Below are 17,426 nucleotides of genomic sequence, written 5' to 3'. Positions count from 1 at the left end.
TGCTAACGTGACAAAAGTGGCTTAGCCTAGCAGCCACGCCTTAACGTTCAATGCACGCTTTCGTACGAAATGTTTTCTAAAAGAACATAAACAAGTCTGTTCACGGGCCCTCTATTTTCTCAGTGCACTGACAATACCTTTACCATGTAGCACATTAGATGTTCTCAAGCTGGCAAACTGGTAATTCTTGCGTTTTGAGCTGAGGAATGTCGGTGTACTAGCTGAATTGTGCAACGCTTGTGCAAGAGCAAATATTTATCTTGATTTCACCTCCAAGACAATACTGATATATTTGACATGTTAAAAAATAGGACTGAGAGTAGATGAAGTGGATTTGACACGAACAGTATTCACAAGAAAGGAACTACGTGTAAAGCATATTGACTCCATATTGAGTCCATTATTTTAGCTTTTTTTTTCAGTTCAGATATTTCTTTCGAAGGTAAATGGGACCGATTTCGCTTTAGGACTGCAACTCAGAGGTTGCTAAGGATTTTACTTCCTGTCCTTCTTTATTTTGGACACATTCTCAATTTGACCAACACTACAGTCATATTGAGGAATTATCTGTGAAGCTATTTAGCCGTTCAGAGCGAGAAAACTACTTCAAAGAATCAAGAATCATGATTGAGGAAGTACCTCAGCTACGGTAGCCTGCGAACGCAGACGTATTTCCGGCTGTCGCTTGTCTCCTCCGAAAATAAGGTCTGCAAACCCGAGCTAGGAAACGATTTCTGTGACGTAATGACTTTTGTTTCTCCTTGGCCAATCAGATTCCATGATAGAATGAAACTCGAGTGCTCCTCGCAGCGAATACCTCGCGCAGTAGTTCTGGGGCTACTTAAGCTACACTGTGATTGGCTTAAAATCCCTACGTCACAGAAATCGTTTCCTGGCTCGGGTTCGCAGACCTTATTTTCGGCGGAGACAAGCGACAGCCGGAAATACGTCTGCGTTCGCAGGCTAAAGCCACAGTAGCTGAACAATACAGTGAGCTGTGAAGCAAAACGAAGCCTTTCATAGTTTACTGTTATACTTGCACTGTTTTGTTTTGTAGCAGACGAAGTTAAATGTTTGGGTAACTAAAAACTGTTGTAAAAGATCGGTGATGGCATGCTTTTAAGTGGTCCAATATAAAAAGTGCTTTGAAAAAGAACTTTTGACCCTTAGTTGATAATCTAGGAGTAATTTAACAGTGTTATACATTCATTTTCCTTGCCGGTGAGAACAGTGACCTTCAACGAGCAGTAGTTCCAGTGAACTCAGTCATCAGCGATCCGAGAACAGGTAAAAGCCACAACTGGAAGAGGACTCTGCCATTCTGGCGCGATAACAGAGCATCATGTTATTTGGCAACTAGACTCGCTTGCCCCTATACTTGGAGAAAGCATTTTGGATGAGTTCCTCCCATGAAATGTGCACGTAAAATATTTGCTTGGTAAACTTGGGAAAAGAATAAGTATGGCTAGCCAAGCGAGGAAGGGCTTTATTATAAAATCAGTATAATAGCTAAATCATTTATTGTCTCTATCGTTCACGACGATACCGTATGGAACTGTTGTGGGCGTAAGAATGCTGATAAGATTAAGAAGTTACATAGACACACGGTTCGTATAATTATATGCAATCTGACAGCAGCTGGATGAAGCTCTAGAACATATCTTGGCTATGATACTCTAGCGCTAATATTATGGCTGACAAATTACTCCTTTATTTTGGCGCGAAATGTCAGCCTTAATTTATAATTTCACAAGTGAAATTACAGAATTGCCATGGCAACGTTTGGCGCGAAATGTTTCCGCACAATAAACAATTAAAAAACCCAGGATTGTAACGTGTTACCCATGATATTAAAAGGTAATCAAATAGTATACTCGTGGAATTAAGAAATGATTTCACTTGCGTTTTGTCAAAATAATTTCTCTCACCTAAAGGCTTGGGAAATTATTGGCAATTGACGGCTAAACGCGCGTGAAATTAATTTCCTTATTTCGTTCGTCACCATTTGAGTACCCATACACAGACGCGAAAGACACGTACTTAATTTAAATAGGCGCTGTCCGAAATTTTCACTAAATTATTTAAAATATAAAAGAGACATTTTGAAAGGACAAGGCAAAGTAAGCAGCTTTAGACTCCTAAGGTAATCCGTCCCTCCAAAGCTATTTTTAGTTTACTCCCACTTTCAGACTGAACCAAAAAAAAGACTGGTTGTGAACAGACTAAAAATAATTGGTTTTAAAACCACACACTGTATAGTTTTATTTTTAATAAGAGAGTGCACTGCAGTACCTCTAACATACAGCACCTCATAAGTTCTAAAAATGCCTGTGCAAAGACTGAAAATAATCGAGTTTCGAACCACGCAATATCTTTACTTTTGATAAGAGAGTGCACTGCAATGACATACATCAGCACCTTATATGTTCTACTCAAAACCAAACTTGCGTTTTGCGCTATAAGGAATGTGTACTTGAGCGGCTTGTGAAAGAGCCAATATTAATCTTGATGTCAGCTTAAAAGCGGAAACTAGTGGCGTATTGAACGAATCAAAGAAAGGGTAGGTGAAGTAGTTATTATGCAAACAGTATATACTAGAGCGAAATGTAGTGTATAGCATGAGATCTTTGAATGCTACATGTAACTTTTCAAACTAAAACATACTGTGGGTCCATATTGATTTTAAAACTTCTGCGGTGTTTTCAATTCTGTTCAATTTCTCTGTTCAATTGACCAATGCTAAGTAAGGTGTTTCACTTCCTGTCCCTATCTATAATCTCTTCGCATATCGGACATGTTCTAAATTTGACCAACGAGTTTTTACACTATAAAGCGGAAGGCGATTGTCTGTGACGCATAGGAATTGTTCAGAGCGTCAAAACTACTTCCGCAGTCTTTTTTAAGTTTGCTCGTACCAAATCGTGCAATTTTTCAAACTACTTAACTGAATCGAAGAACGTTTGGAAGGAGGGTCGGACAATAATTCCACAAGCGGTTATTTATAGTTCAGTTTACTTTAAAGGGTTGAATCAGTTCCTCTAACGTTGAATTTAGTGTTGTGATTTTAATAGATTTTTCATTTCCTGTCGCTATTTATGGTCTCTTTAATATTAATCACATCCCAAATCGGACCGAGGTTATTGTTCGCGAGCGGTTTGTTACATTTAGAACCACTTGTCGTTCAGAACTCTTCAAGACTGGAATTGAAGCGAACCAAAGAAAAAAATGAGTTTGTTGATCATTTGGCTTGTCTCGTGCATGATTCCACACTTGGTGTTTTCCCAGATGCATGTAAGTTATTAGCTTAACAGGTGTTCGACTGCTCTTCTTTTCTCGCAAGTACCGCTGCAATGCGAACATTGTTTTCAATTATTACTTCTCATAGTCTCTCCGGATAACTTTTGATCTCAAGTCGCTTCGCTTGTTTGGCAGTAGATGGTTTGCAGCCATTTCAAGATTTTAACAACACTAGGGATGAAAAGCTATCGTAAATTCTAATGAACGATTTTTAAAGCAGTCTCTACAAGAACCTCTCACAGGCCTAATTTAATTTTGTCAGTTTTGGTCGTTCTCGTCATGTAGTTAGACGGCTGGAAAACGCAGCCTAACTTTCACCACCTTCCCGAATTGAGCTCTATCGTAGAAACGACATCTTGTCGGGAGCGAGCGACTGCGGAAGACGGCTGAAATTCAGGCTAGGGTAAATATTTACTGAATGTTTGTGATGTCAAAACACTTCTGCTGTAATAGCATTTCTAAGCAGAAACGAAAAGATTAGTCAGAGAATCTTCTCAATAGTAGGGTGCAAGGTACACATATTCTCTTTAATGATGCCCATTTAATTATTTACGCTGACGGTTTCTGTTTTCATATCTTATTAGACGTTAGTAATTTAATAATAGAGGAAACAAACTTACAATAAATATATGTTTTTAAATTCAGTAGCGCGGGGTTCGTATTAGCAAAATATTGGTGGAGGTCATATTGGCCGAGGCTTTGTCCATAAACTTGCAAAAAGAGAACAAGACCATTATTCCCCAATAAGAAATAAACAAGCTTGCTTTTTTTATGACAAAGTATCTATTACAGCATAAAGACTCTTTTAAAGCTCTGCTTATAACCTAGAATTTAATGTATCCCTGTAAGACCTGTAATGCATTCTCGGTAAAGGCATCCGCCGAACTCAAGAATTTATTTTCATTTTTCAGGTCGCTTTCGTCAAACATAGATGAAAAAGTTTTCCAATCAAGAACAAACCTTCTTTTGTCAGTTTTGAAAAAGCAATTCTCCAAAACTAATTCATCTTAGCAGTCAGTATTGCAAAATTCGCACCGCTCAGGGAGCCAGTCAGAATGCTCATTTCTATCTCTGACCAGTCTGCCACATCACTGACTTTAAACAATGTTTTATTGAGATGAATGAATCTCCACTGTGCTCATTTTAACCCGCCTGAAATCTCAGAACATTGGCCACAAAAACCCAGTGTGAAAAAGGCTGGATATTTTCAAAATCTAATGCATCAACCATATTTGCTTTGCACGGTGAACTAAGTACTGGAATGAAGTCCAAATTTACTATTCTCTTTTCATCACCAACAGTCCAGGCCGTGTTCAGCCATCTGCGGTGATGGTTTACCAGGTGTCCCCGGGGTGCCCGGGCACGACGGAACACGTGGGGACAAGGGCGACCGAGGGCCTGTGGGAGCATCCGGGGAAAAGGGAGCTGATGGCCCTCATGGTCCCAAAGGTGGAAAAGGCGAGCCGGCCCAGGTCCCTCAGAGAAACTGGAAACAATGTGCTTGGAAAAATGTCAATGATGGGAGAGACTATGGGCTGATAAAGGTAACAGAAATTGGTTCGCTTTCTCTCCTGGTAGTGATTCACTAGAAAGTCAGACTTCACTCATGTAGTCGCGACTTTTCTGCTCGAGAGAGGAAGAATATATGAAATTGTATCTCAAGTGATTGGAAAAGATTCAATGACTTATTGCAGTGCTCCGTTATGTGACAGACTGTCCACTTTCATAAAACATATCTGAGAGAAGCCATTAGTTTTTTTTACGCAATTTATTAATTTTTTGTTCCAGGACTGTGCTTTTATGAAGCATGCCAATGACACAGCCTTGAAAGTGGAGTTCAATGGCGACTTCAGGAGCTGTTGTTGTCTGGATTGCTGTAAGCGCTGGTATTTCACCTTCAACGGTGTAGAATGTAGCGGCCCACTCGCCATTGATGGTATTGACCACATTTTCCAAAACCACGGCAGACCAGACACCAACATACACAAAACCACTCAGATTGAAGGCTTCTGCCAAGGAATCAACAAAGGAATCATCCGTGTGGGAATTAATGTCGGGGACTGTGTGGGGAAGAAACCAGGACATGCTTACACCGGGTGGAACTCCGTGACCCGGATCATGATTGAGGAGGTGCCTCCACCTCAGAACTAGCTTAAAGACGACAAACACAAAGAAAAAGGCCTCAATTATTTGCTTTGCTGTCACTTATCACTATCCTTTGAGTAAAAAAAGGCTGTTTATTGTTTGATGCAAGATAAAGGCATGTAAATTTACGCTTAAAATTTATTGATTTTTGTGTTTCTGAACGAGTTCTGTGAACTCCTTGGTGCTCCGTGGGTAAACAAATTACATTTACATTTTTCACAGTTTTATTTTTTCTTGTCATTTAACATGTAGCAGATCGGTACTCTCTCTTGTTCCTGAAGCCAATGAGGCTTATACAAAGGAATACCTTAAAGATACCTAGGACAAAAGAATAAAAATGCTGCCATCGGTACAGAAAACCTCTGCTACATTCCAGTGTTCTGTTGTGTTTCGCTGGCGAAGAGCGGGGAACTACATACGCACCGCGCTCCAGCTAATGAGAGAGGCTTGGGGACAGGGAGGTGTTCTCTAGTGTCTTTTTTTAAAATTAAACTTGATCTCAATTTACACTCCCGTCACAAACTCTATATGGTTAATGTACCTCCGATTTCTATGAAGCAGTTTCTAAAGTTCAGGTCATCTCTAAATAATTCGTCTATTAAGTTTCTTACAGGAATACAATATTCCGTACAAAGATGTTAAACCCATACGTTTTACGGACAAAGCTCAATCATTTCTTGCTTTGAGGTCCCGTCCACACTACGCAAGGGGAATTCGAAAACGTTGGTTTCGCTCTGAAAACGCATCAAATGTTTTCCGTTCACACTACGCCGGAGGAATTTGAACAGGAAAAAGTAACAATCGCCGGTCATTTTGGATTTGCGCGCGAGTTGAGCAAAACTCCAGCAGGGACATATCACGATTATTGTCATCACCTCATCATTTCGAAAAGCTCCGTTTTCAAAATGTTTTCTGGCCTTGGCACACTAAAACGCAAAGCGGGCGTTTTCAAATTCCTCCGGTTTGAAGAGTGTTTTCGAAAAGCTCCGCTTTGGTGACGGATCTGAGTGTGGACAGAAGCCCTAATTGGGGAAATAGAGCTCGTTTTCAAATGCCTTCGGCGCAGTGTGGATGAGTGTGCACTTCAACGCGTCTACCATCCTAGATGTTCCAAAACCGGTAACACGTGGGTAAGTGGGTATATTCTTGCGTTTTGTACTGAGGAATATAATGTGTATTTGAATCATTGACCAACCATTTGTGAAGCACTGAACCAATATTGATACATCTTGATGTCAACCAAACACTAGTAGAAATATTTCACATGTTGAACTAATCGGAGAGAGTCTTTAAGCGGGCAGTATACACTAGAAAGCTAGGAATTATGTTCAAAAGCGTACGAGTTGTTCACAGAGTGGTAGATTTAGTATTACAATGTTAATTCCAAACTAAAGAAATTAAGTCTAACAAATCTCTCATTGGAAGAAAAGCCGGACTATAATTTGACAACCGGTTATTTCAATTCCTTTAATTCTTCGGAGTAGAATGAACCAGTTCCTCTTTGAGTTGAATTTAGGTTTTTCACTAGCTACCTGTCGCTATTTTTATTACATCCTAAATTCTAAATATGTATTTTCTTTCGAAAAGTTTATCACATATATGTCTCATTTTGACGTAGAATGCTTCCGGCGCACCGCAATTCCGAATGATCAACACTCGTAGCGGCACGTCTAGCTACAGCACGACTTACGATCTTAGATCGTCTTGTTACAGATGTGTCGCATTTTGACGTAGAATGCTTCCGGCTTTATTGAATCAGTTCCTGTTTTGATTGAATTTAGCACGGTATTGCGAGCTAAACAAGGTTTTTAACTTCCTGTCACTATTTATGACCTTTTATATTGATAGCATATCACAAATCGGACCAATGTTCTTTGTTTTGGAAGAATTTATATCATTTGTTTTTCATGTTCTGTAGAATTCTTTTCTCGCGGTGGACCTGAATCAAAAGACCTGAAAGATGAGTTTGATGATCATGTGGCTTGTCTCGTGTATCATTCCACACTTGGTGTTTTCGGCCCAAGCGGTAAGGTTTTAGCTTCACAGTCAAATCAATGTGGGTTTTGACTAGTCTCCTTTTCTTACAAGCACCGCGACCTTCCAATGTTTAGTCGGCTGTTGAAATCAAGTCTTCTATTATTCACCATTCAAACCCGTCTGTTCTTTTGGTCTTGCGTTGTTTCGCTTGATTGGCACTACTTTATCGCCGCCAGAGTTGACAGCGATTTCTTTAAACAATATTACGGAGAGCAAATGAGAATGTTCTAACAAATTTGATTTGATTATTGTATAATGGATAGAACTAAACGATGATTGAGTGAACGATGTTCTATAGATGAATGCCTGGTGTTCATGCATGTATTTTGAATAAAGAAACTGTGATGTTAGGGCAGTTTCTTGTCAAAAAAAATGTGTAATTTTTTAGATAGCCAATCAAGTATCAAAATATACTCAAAGTTTACTAATTTTCTTTGATCGTCATCATTCAAAACCACAGCCGAGCTGTTACGCCATCTCCAAGGCTGGCAAACCAGGTGTCCCAGGGAAACCCGGGATCAACGGAAGGAATGGGCACAACGGCGACCGAGGGTCTGTAGGAGCTCCCGGCAAAAGGGGACCTCAGGGCCCTCCAGGGCCCAAGGGAGCCAAAGGTGAACAGGGTACCCAGGCCCCTCAGGGAAACTGGAAACAATGTGCGTGGAATAATCTGAACGCTCAAACAGATTATGGGCTGATAAAGGTAAGAGAAACTGATTCGCTTTCCTTCCTGGACAGGTGATTTAGTGACAAATGTGGTCCCAAGTTTACTTTCTACTTCAGAGAGAAGTAAAATATATCAAATCGAAAATAAAACAATTATTAACATTTAAAGACTTATTTCAATGCCTCTTGGTTGAATTGCCTATCGGATTTTAGGGTAAAGAGCTCCTAACTTTGAAGTGATATGATGTTATCAAATTTTCTTTAACGTGAGAGTTCTTAGTAAGGTTGGTTAAGGTGGCCGAATACAGTTTTCGCGCGTGCTTTTGCTGATGCAATTCAGCGCGCGCACAAGGATTACAAAAAACAAACATGACTTCAATAGAGCAATCATTTTATTTACTAAACACCCGCACTATCTTTGCCATTTTTCTCTATAATTGAACGCAGTGTATTGATGGCTTTAGTCTTGTTACAAAGATATGTTAGAAAAGGTAACGATGCAAAGAACCCAGCAATTCTCAGCTATTTCTCGAGAACCACTCATTACAATTTCACGAAATTTGGCACGAAAATACTTTAGGAAATAAGTAACTGGGGTGTTGAAAATAATTGAATTTTAACAAAGGAAATTCTAGATATTCCAGTGAACCTTCAACGAGGGATAATTAAAGATCTCTCTGTTATATTAAATTATTAGCGAAATGGTGTTAACTTGTGAGAATCGTTACAAGCTTGTTGCATGCAGATTATAAGGAAAATCTAATGACTAGATTTTCTACAAATAAACAAAACCGATTTTAAAGGCCTGTTTATATTTATACATGTTGCCATGGTAACGGCACATACGTCAGCTTAACCATCAAAAAACCAAAGTTTGTGTTGTTCAATTGTTTGCTGCCATTTTTGGCGACCGCGGGATCAAGGGTTTTAGTGAAAAAGGTGAATGAAACACAGGAATCAAAAACTGTGTTCAGCCACCTTAGTCATTGGTTTTAAAGTAATTAATTTTTTTCAGGACTGTGCTTTTATGAAGCATGCCAATGACACAGCCTTGAAAGTGGTGTTCAATGGCGACTTCAGGATCTGTTGCTGTCTGGATTGCTGTAAGCGCTGGTACTTCACCTTCAACAGTGTGGAATGTAGCGGTCCACTCGCCATTGATGGTATTGACCACATTTTTGAAAACCACGGCAAAACAGACACCAACAGACACAAAACATCTCAAATTGGAGGTTACTGCCAGGGAATTCCCGAGGGAATTGTCCAAGTTGGAATCAATGTCGGAGATTGCGTGGGTAAAATACCCGGAGATGCTTTTACCGGGTGGAACTCCGTGACCCGGGTCATGGTTGAGGAGTTTCCTCCACCCCAGAAGTAGTGTCGTAAGTGAGAAAGGAAGAAGGCCTCAGGCAACTGCAAGGGCCCTACATCGTTTTGATGTTATCAATATAATTAAAAACAAGTCTGTTTACAGCTCGGATGTAAATGTACAATAAACAAGGAAATTTAAGTTGAAGCAGTTGTTGAGCTGGCTGTTGTTGAACATACAGCCGATGCATAGTTTTTTCATTTCTGTAGGATTCTTTAAGTTAATCTTGAATTTACACTCCTAGGATGAAGTTTCAAGACTTTTATGTTAGGAGTTTGGAGGGTACTTGGTATAACAAAAATGTGCCAAAATAATACGTTTTCCAGACAGAAGAGGTGACTAGTTACATTTTTTTGAAACCGAATTTTCCTGAGAAACATACTTTTAAAAGTCTAAGTTCAAATATTAGGATAAATGCATTGTAGCTTCATATGTTGAATTGTTGTTTTTCGCTAATGGCTTATACGACAAACATTTCAGTTTCGAGAAAAGTCCCAGGTAAGCACAGCTGTTTTGTAAAACACATTAGATGCAAAGTTTAGCCGAACTTGCGATAGATACGACGGACCAAAACTTATAGCCTTGCGGAATGACATTTGCCATGTACCAATAAAAATTAGTTAAGTTCATCATCGTCAGTTTTACATGAAAGAGTAGACAAACAGTAATTATTATCTCACACCTAACTGACTGGAAGTTTCTCAGTTGTCCTTATCGTCGTTAAGTGACATTCCTTACAAATGTTTAAGCAGTTTATGCAAAACGATAACCAGTTTACTGATGGAAATGGTCTACGATAATGTCAGCTGTATAAAACTGCTAATTAACAATTATTCCACGAGCGCGCGTTGGAAATGAGATGGTAGGGAGCTTAAGCAACGACGACGACGACGCCGAGGACGACGCCTAGCAAAAAATGAATTTATATTTTACCAGCGAAATTCGCGATTATCTCGATCTGTTTAGTGCGCCAATGGCTCTAAAAACGTGCTCAAGCTAAATATGCAATGACAGCGTTCGATTCCAAATGAAAATACGAAAAATTAGCCGTCGTCGTCCACGTTCAGTAGACGATGCAGAATTTGGTCATTTCACGTTGTTATTTTGCTGAGGACGGCAAAGAAATGAACAAAGATCTATAACGCACGTGCACAGCTATTGTTTTGCTCATTAAACCTTTGGTTTGGTGGCGTTCTCGTGGCCGTCTTCGTCGTGGTTCGCTTAAGCTCCCTGGTATATAACCAACGAGGCGGACAGCGCCGACGAGTTGGCTATAATGTATCATCTCATATCCAAAAAGCGCGAGTGGAATAATTTTTTTTTCTTAAAAACGCTTCCAAAATATAGAAAACTGAACCGAAATAAAAATAACAACGCCCCAATAAATCACAAGTACGTTTATCTTATTTGTAGAGCATAGCATAATGGCTCATAACTCATGATGATTAAGCCAATGAAAACTCTCAAATTGCATTATTCAATGATCCAGTTTTTAAAAATGAGAATTATTCCACACATGATTACAACATGTAAGAATAAAAGGGTCGAAAATAACTCAAAGATTTAACAAGCCGTATTTACCCACATGGTAAGCGATAACTAGTCAACTTTTTATAGATGGTACTACTCATCTGAGTCATCAGAGGCACACGTGAATAACCGAATAGTAAAACGAAAGTGACTCACTCGACTTAAATTTATCGTTTATTATAATCCTCCGATAATAATCGCAGGCTCGAAGTAAATTCAGCTTAGATCAATATACAAGTTTAAGGATGTGCATCTTTTGTTAATGGCGTAAAGTGTTTTCAGCTGCTATACAAACCCAGCTGACACAATATAAATTTAGAGCTGGAAAGTCGTAACTGATATGATCACAAGCTTTCTCGAAAACTGGTTTTATATATTTCAGCGTCAGAAGCAACATACATCGGTGAGTGAAATTGTGAGTAATCACAATATTTTGCTTTATTTCCGACACACAGAAAAACACTTTGTACCCTTGTCGCCCTTTTTGTTCAGGAGTTGGGTAAGCTTAAACGTTTGGCCACGGTATTTCGTAAAAAGGGACAACATTTTTCAGTTTTTCGCTCGGCTAAAGGTTTCTTCGCTTGTGGGTGGCGCGGCGGCCTTTGGAAATATATAGCCACGTTTCATGGTTGAATGAGCCCTTCGCTCGCACGGGGGCCATAAATATTGGGCAATAACGAGAGACTTAGACTACTGAGATTAAGTTTTTGGCGATTTCTTTAAGCAGGCCCTCTTCTTAAGAAAGGTGCTATAGAGTTATTGTTCGTTAGAATGGATTTGTATATTTTTAAATATATATATATATATATATATATATATATATATATATATATATATATATATAAATATTTTTTTTTGCGTTGTCAAACAATAAACTGTGAAATGGTTTGGTTTGTTATTATTAAATTGGTGTGAAAAGCTTAGGACGAATGTTACTTGCCTGCTTAGGTTTTGGCAACTGTAATTTTACCTAACTGGTTTCTGTGTCAATCTTGAAAATGTTTTCGTTGGGGAAGTAGCCCATTTCTTCGGCAAGAACAGACCGTCGTCGCTTTACTGCAATACAATGATAACAAAGACGCAGGCTCTGATAAGAAATTAGAACAATTCACATGTAGCGTTTGTTTTTCTCTTTCAGTTGTTTCAAACTGAAGATCTTGCGGGTAGTTAAGGTTACAGTATACCTTCGGGTCGGCAATTTTCTTCAAATTTGGATTTTTGGGTCAAAATAGAGGTCGAAGAATAATCTCTAATCTCTGAAAAAAAATTTTGAAAAAGGCTAAATATTGGCGGAGAAATGGCGGTTTTACGTTTTCACCGGAAGTAAAAGTTTACCTCTTGATTGACAGCCCTATGGCGCGTATGCAATCAACCGAGACGATTTTCGCGGGAATTACCTATATGGATGTCACGAATTGACTACTCAGTTGATCAGCATTGTTGTTCCGACTACCCAGCATTTTTGATATTAGGCGTGTCTCTATTAAGTTATAAGTAAACATAGACCACGTTTAAACCATGGACCGGTTCGAAAACGAAAACAGCGAAGAACGAATGAAAATACATCAATGAGTGAAGAAGCAAAAGTTCGCCACGCGGATGAAGCTATAGTTATCGTATAAGGCGGGCAAATATTCGTGGTGAGAGAAAAGAAAGGTTCTGTAAAAATTTCGGAACTTGACAGCAATAACAGGGATGCTGACAGAGACTCTTCTGATGAGTCCGATATCGACGAATCGTCGGACTCATTGAGACCATTTGAAATATTATCCATGCACAGTTGCCCACATACAGTTGCTCTCCGCGCTGTCTTTTGTTTGTTTCCTTCGCTCAGCCACTCTAGCGTTCGTATCCTTTTTAGTCTTCCCCATTTCGCCAGACCAGCTTCAAGAAAAACCGAGCTACAGAAAAATTATCTCTCTGCCTTCGGTTCCTTGAGCGCATTGCGAAACACAAGAGTTTTTTTAGAGATTCGCGCGTAAATTTCACCAGGCGGTTAACGGCAGTAAACTTTCCCTGCACTGATTGGCTTAGTTACCTGAGAACCCAGTTGAAGGCGTTTGTGGGCGGAGTTTGTTCGCGAAGCAGAAAATTTTTCTTGGCGCTGTTTTCTCGAATAAAGTTTTTCACTTGAAGCAGACACTTTAAAGAGTTACAACTCAAAGGGAATTTGTTCAATTGCTCTTAAATTTGGACAGTGGCTAGTTTAACATATAAACTACAACAGCGTGTCTGGGAATTGTTAATTTCGAAATACTTTTTCTTCGAGAGCGATTTTTGTACGATCACTCCACATTTTTTTAATCCTATTTCGAAAATGTTCTGTAACTTTTTACTGCAATCGAATATGTCAAAACGCAGACACGTTTTTTAAGCGCTTTGGGCCCTGAAACCGAGGAAAAAATTAAATTGGCGAAAAACAAAATTCGCTTTGACTTGTAGCTTTCGAAAGGTGATTCGGGCGCTCGCATTTAGTGGTCGTGAAAAATTCGACAATTCATTTTCTTTCAAAATTGTTGGTATAGTTTGATAGCCAGCTCCATAAACTTTAATTTGATATAGGGGTTTAGGTATCTACAGCTTAAACTGCACGCGCTACATCGCTTGCGCGCGAGACACCCCTGAAGGTATACTGTAACCTTAACAAGGAAAGGCTAGAACAATGAGTTTCGTCATACTTTTTTGTGTTGTGGGATGTATGATACCAAACTTGGTAATTTCCACCAACCAGTCGGCGGTAAGTTTTGCCATCATAGTTTTAAGTAAGTGAAACAAATTCCGCAACAAACTTCATTTATTTTCATTAGCCTGGCAAAGCAAGTACATCAAGAAAACTCGCAATGCGTTAAATACAAAATAGCGGTGATAATATGATAACACTATGATATATAACAGTGTATGATAATGGCGTTGTTGCCTCGCTTCCCGTCACAAGGGATTTTCTTTCGGTTCCATAGTGTTGAAAATGGCTGCGGGATACTTGTTGTGGTCACAGAGACAGCCGGAATAGTTCAGTCTTTTCCGGATGCCTTGTGATTCTTCTGGGACTTGATGGCAGCGAAAATCTCTTCTAGTTTTGGTGGTCTGGTTTCAATGTTTAGGTCCTCTTCAGCTTCTAGTATCTCAGTCTCCTCTTCTGTTGGTCTGTTGAGGACTTCCTTGAAATGTTCAACCATCATGCCTCCCGGTCGTTGTCGGAGGTAAGGAGGTGCTCCTGTTTGTCTCGTATGGGATATTCCTGCTACCACTGTATTTCCCACAGACCAGTTTAGTAACTTTGTAGACGTTCCTCAGCTCTCCCATTCACTCTACTTCCTCAGCTTGCTTTGTCAGCTCTCCATTATAAGCCATCTCGTCAGTTCGGATCTTTCTCTTGACGCGCCTGTCGACTTCAAGTACTCCACCCTTTACTTCTCTACAGTACAGGAATGATCATAATGTTTACTAGCTTCCACTCCACCAAGTACTTCTCCATTCCTTTCTTCAGAATAATCGCGACCCCGTCATGAAGTAAATCAGCTGTGTGGTGCTAGCTTATCTCGTCTGTAAGCTACCTCAATCGATTGTGCCCTAGGGTCCAGAGGGTATCTTCATTTTAACAGCGAAGCCGCGTTCATGGCGTTGCGGTTTCGTCGCTCCTCGCGAAAAGAAAACGAAAACCTGTGGCACTTAGGGTAGTGGGATTGGGGTTCAAAAATTTTATTTGACAGGCCAGCTACAAGAAGGCGTGACAAAAAAGGTAAAGCAATGAAAAGGTAACAGAATGAATGTACATGAGAGAAAAATAGAATTTTCATTAATCCCTTTTTTATTTTAACTTTGAAGACCAAATCGTGCTGTGCAGCCAACGGTGTACCAGATGTCCCCGGAGTGCCCGGACTCAATGGAAGAGATGGGGCCAAGGGGGCCCGAGGACCTGTCGGAGCACCCGGCCCTAAGGGCCCTCCAGGGCCTAAAGGAAGTCAGGGAACAAAGGGCGAGCAGGCCCAGGCCCCTCCGAAAAACTGGAAACAATGTGCGTGGAATAATCTTAGTGATGGAAGAGACTATGGACTGATAAAGGTAAGAAGAATTAGACGTTCCAAGAGAGGTCTCTCGGACTTCTCATCGCAATATCAAATCGTACACTACAAGCATTGCATCAGGATATTTATCACAAGGGATAAGCTTACATATACATATATTTATTGAGTATCCTCTTCCTCTTCATGCAATTGCACCCCGCCCGGGATATCTAACAACTTATAATCTATTAAACTTGGCTCTGCGATGATATACAAACAACTGTTGAAATCCGCGCCTGTTACTTCATTGCTTGTTTTCCTTTTAGGACTGCATTTTTATCAAGAAAGCCGATGATACAGCCTTGAAAGTGGAGTACAACGGTGACCTCAGGTTAGGTTTCTGTCTGGATTGCTGTAAGCGCTGGTATTTCACCTTTGACGGTGTGGAATGTAACGGTCCGCTCGCCATTGATGGTCTTATTCACATCCACGTAAACCACGGCAAAACAGACAGCAACATGCACCGAGTGCATTACATTGGAGGTTATTGCCAGGGAATTTCCGCAGGAGCCGTCCGAGTGGGAATCAATGTGGGGGACTGTGTGGGGAAGAAATCTGGGTCTGATGCCTATACTGGGTGGAACTCCGTGATGCGGATCATGATCGAGGAGGTGCCTCCACCACAGAAATAGCTTCAAAGAAACGCAGGAAGAAAGAAGACTTAACTGACTTTTTAACTCTCGCTGCTATCACGTTATGAAAGTGAATAGGCTTGCTTACAGCTCGATGTAAAGTAGAGACAGGTTATTAGTGTAATAAACCTGGGTATTTATGCTTCAGCTAATAAAAGCTTTTGATTTCTTGCATTTTGTATTCTTGGGTGATTTAGCACATCAGAGCACAACTTTAACTCCCAGGACCATCCCCATTACACCAATGCGGGTAAATTAAAAACTGTCCTTTTCAACAAAATCAAACCTTAACGTTTGTTGCATCGTTAAAGAGTTTAATGATAAGCCGAATCTGGAATAGCAGCTAAATTTCATTTTCAGATCGAATACGATAGTTCTGGAATACCTTAACGTTCTACTGTAGTACATATGGATTTAGTTAATATGGGAAAGAACCAGCAGGGCACGGCCTTGATCAACACTACAAAAAACTGAACATGACACACACAGATTTGTCATTCTCTGTAGACGTGCTCTTGTGTGATGCTGTAGCCTCGAATGAAGACGTCCTCATCGCTTGTCACGCACTCCTCCCCGTAGAAGAGGAAAGACTGTGTGACAAGCACAAAGTGCGCCTGGGTAGGAGCCCTATCAATCTGCACCCGGGATGGGGTGGGGGTGTACTTCCGTAAATTTCGGATAGGTGTATAATTTTCGGAAATTGATACGCTATTTAAAGCCCACACCCGAAAACTGAGACCCTATTGAGGAGGAAAACGGAAACTAAGAAAACGCGTGGACGGGTCAACTTATTAGTGTAACATTGGAAGTTAATGGACGGTTCAGTTTTAACAGGTCATTTCTTTTTCGTTTAGCTGGGCATTTACGCACTGCAATTATTTCAGCTGATACAATATAGGTACCCCATCTAAGGATCGCACCGGGAGCACAATGCCAACAGGAACAAAAATGATGCCCTATTTAAGGATTGAGAACCTCAAAAATCATGCTCATCACGCTATATAGTCCACGTATCAATGCGCTAAAGACTTCTTTATTTGAAGGTGCAGTATTTTCAGTAAAAAGCTGTTGTAGAAAAGCGCGTATGTGAAGTGGAACTAAAGCATATAGAAGTACTATGTCGAACAGACTTTTATCTTAGCTCAATCTCAGAGCCCGCGGGTTTCCGCGGTCACTGTTTCTTGGTGCTGACCAGAGGGATCACGGCCTCTGGGATTGAACTTGGCTCGGATCACGAGACACCGCTAAAACACTGTACTTGTCTGTACATGAGGATCATGACGTGACTTTTTCACCACGAAAACGTGCTGTGTTTCTGTTGCTGTGTCCAGTTTTATCATCACGCGTATTACGGAGAAACATAATATAGTAATAATATACGGAAAAGCCGGTTCACACAAAAGCGTGCATATTCGGACCCCATTCGGACATCAGATCTCACGCTACGAGAAACACACCCTAATTTAGTGTGTTAGTCTACAAAGAAACAATAGCGTCAACAGCATTTTATTCGTGCTCATTCAGGACTGCTTGCATTGCGCTGTGCAAAAACAGTTCAGTTATACTGAGTACATTGTTAATTTCTCGTGACTGTTACTGAAAAAATGCACGTTAAAGATCATAAGAGATTATAATTTTCGTCTATTATTTCCGCAAGATCACTTTTCAAGCACGTACCTAACACAC

General features: G+C 40.2%; 3 protein-coding genes across 3 annotated transcripts; all 3 read left to right on the top strand.

The window, feature by feature from the left end:
* The first annotated feature begins 2,988 nt into the window (after window positions 1-2,988).
* LOC145465320 (collagen triple helix repeat-containing protein 1-like) lies at window positions 2,989-6,983 on the top strand. The gene is made up of 3 exons (XM_081449098.1): window positions 2,989-3,291; window positions 4,599-4,841; window positions 5,086-6,983. Exons 1-3 carry the CDS (start codon window positions 3,226-3,228, stop codon window positions 5,446-5,448), a joined length of 672 nt encoding a protein of 223 aa, XP_081305224.1. The 5' UTR covers window positions 2,989-3,225; the 3' UTR covers window positions 5,449-6,983.
* Window positions 6,984-7,331: 348 nt separating this feature from the next.
* Window positions 7,332-11,194, top strand: LOC145465319 (collagen triple helix repeat-containing protein 1-like). Its single transcript, XM_081449097.1, has 3 exons — window positions 7,332-7,468; window positions 7,940-8,182; window positions 9,161-11,194. Exons 1-3 carry the CDS (start codon window positions 7,403-7,405, stop codon window positions 9,521-9,523), a joined length of 672 nt encoding a protein of 223 aa, XP_081305223.1. The 5' UTR covers window positions 7,332-7,402; the 3' UTR covers window positions 9,524-11,194.
* A 239-nt stretch (window positions 11,195-11,433) lies between these two features.
* LOC145465317 (collagen triple helix repeat-containing protein 1-like) lies at window positions 11,434-16,035 on the top strand. The gene is made up of 4 exons (XM_081449096.1): window positions 11,434-11,447; window positions 12,183-13,781; window positions 14,870-15,106; window positions 15,375-16,035. Exons 2-4 carry the CDS (start codon window positions 13,707-13,709, stop codon window positions 15,738-15,740), a joined length of 678 nt encoding a protein of 225 aa, XP_081305222.1. The 5' UTR covers window positions 11,434-11,447; window positions 12,183-13,706; the 3' UTR covers window positions 15,741-16,035.
* The last annotated feature ends 1,391 nt before the right edge of the window (window positions 16,036-17,426 follow it).

This window comes from Orbicella franksi, chromosome 13 (genome assembly GCF_964199315.1).
Source record: "Orbicella franksi chromosome 13, jaOrbFran1.1, whole genome shotgun sequence".
In the NCBI taxonomy this organism is placed as follows: Eukaryota; Metazoa; Cnidaria; class Anthozoa; order Scleractinia; family Merulinidae; genus Orbicella; species Orbicella franksi.
Note: the sequence above shows the minus strand (reverse complement) of the source record. Positions and strands in the feature narration are given on the sequence as shown.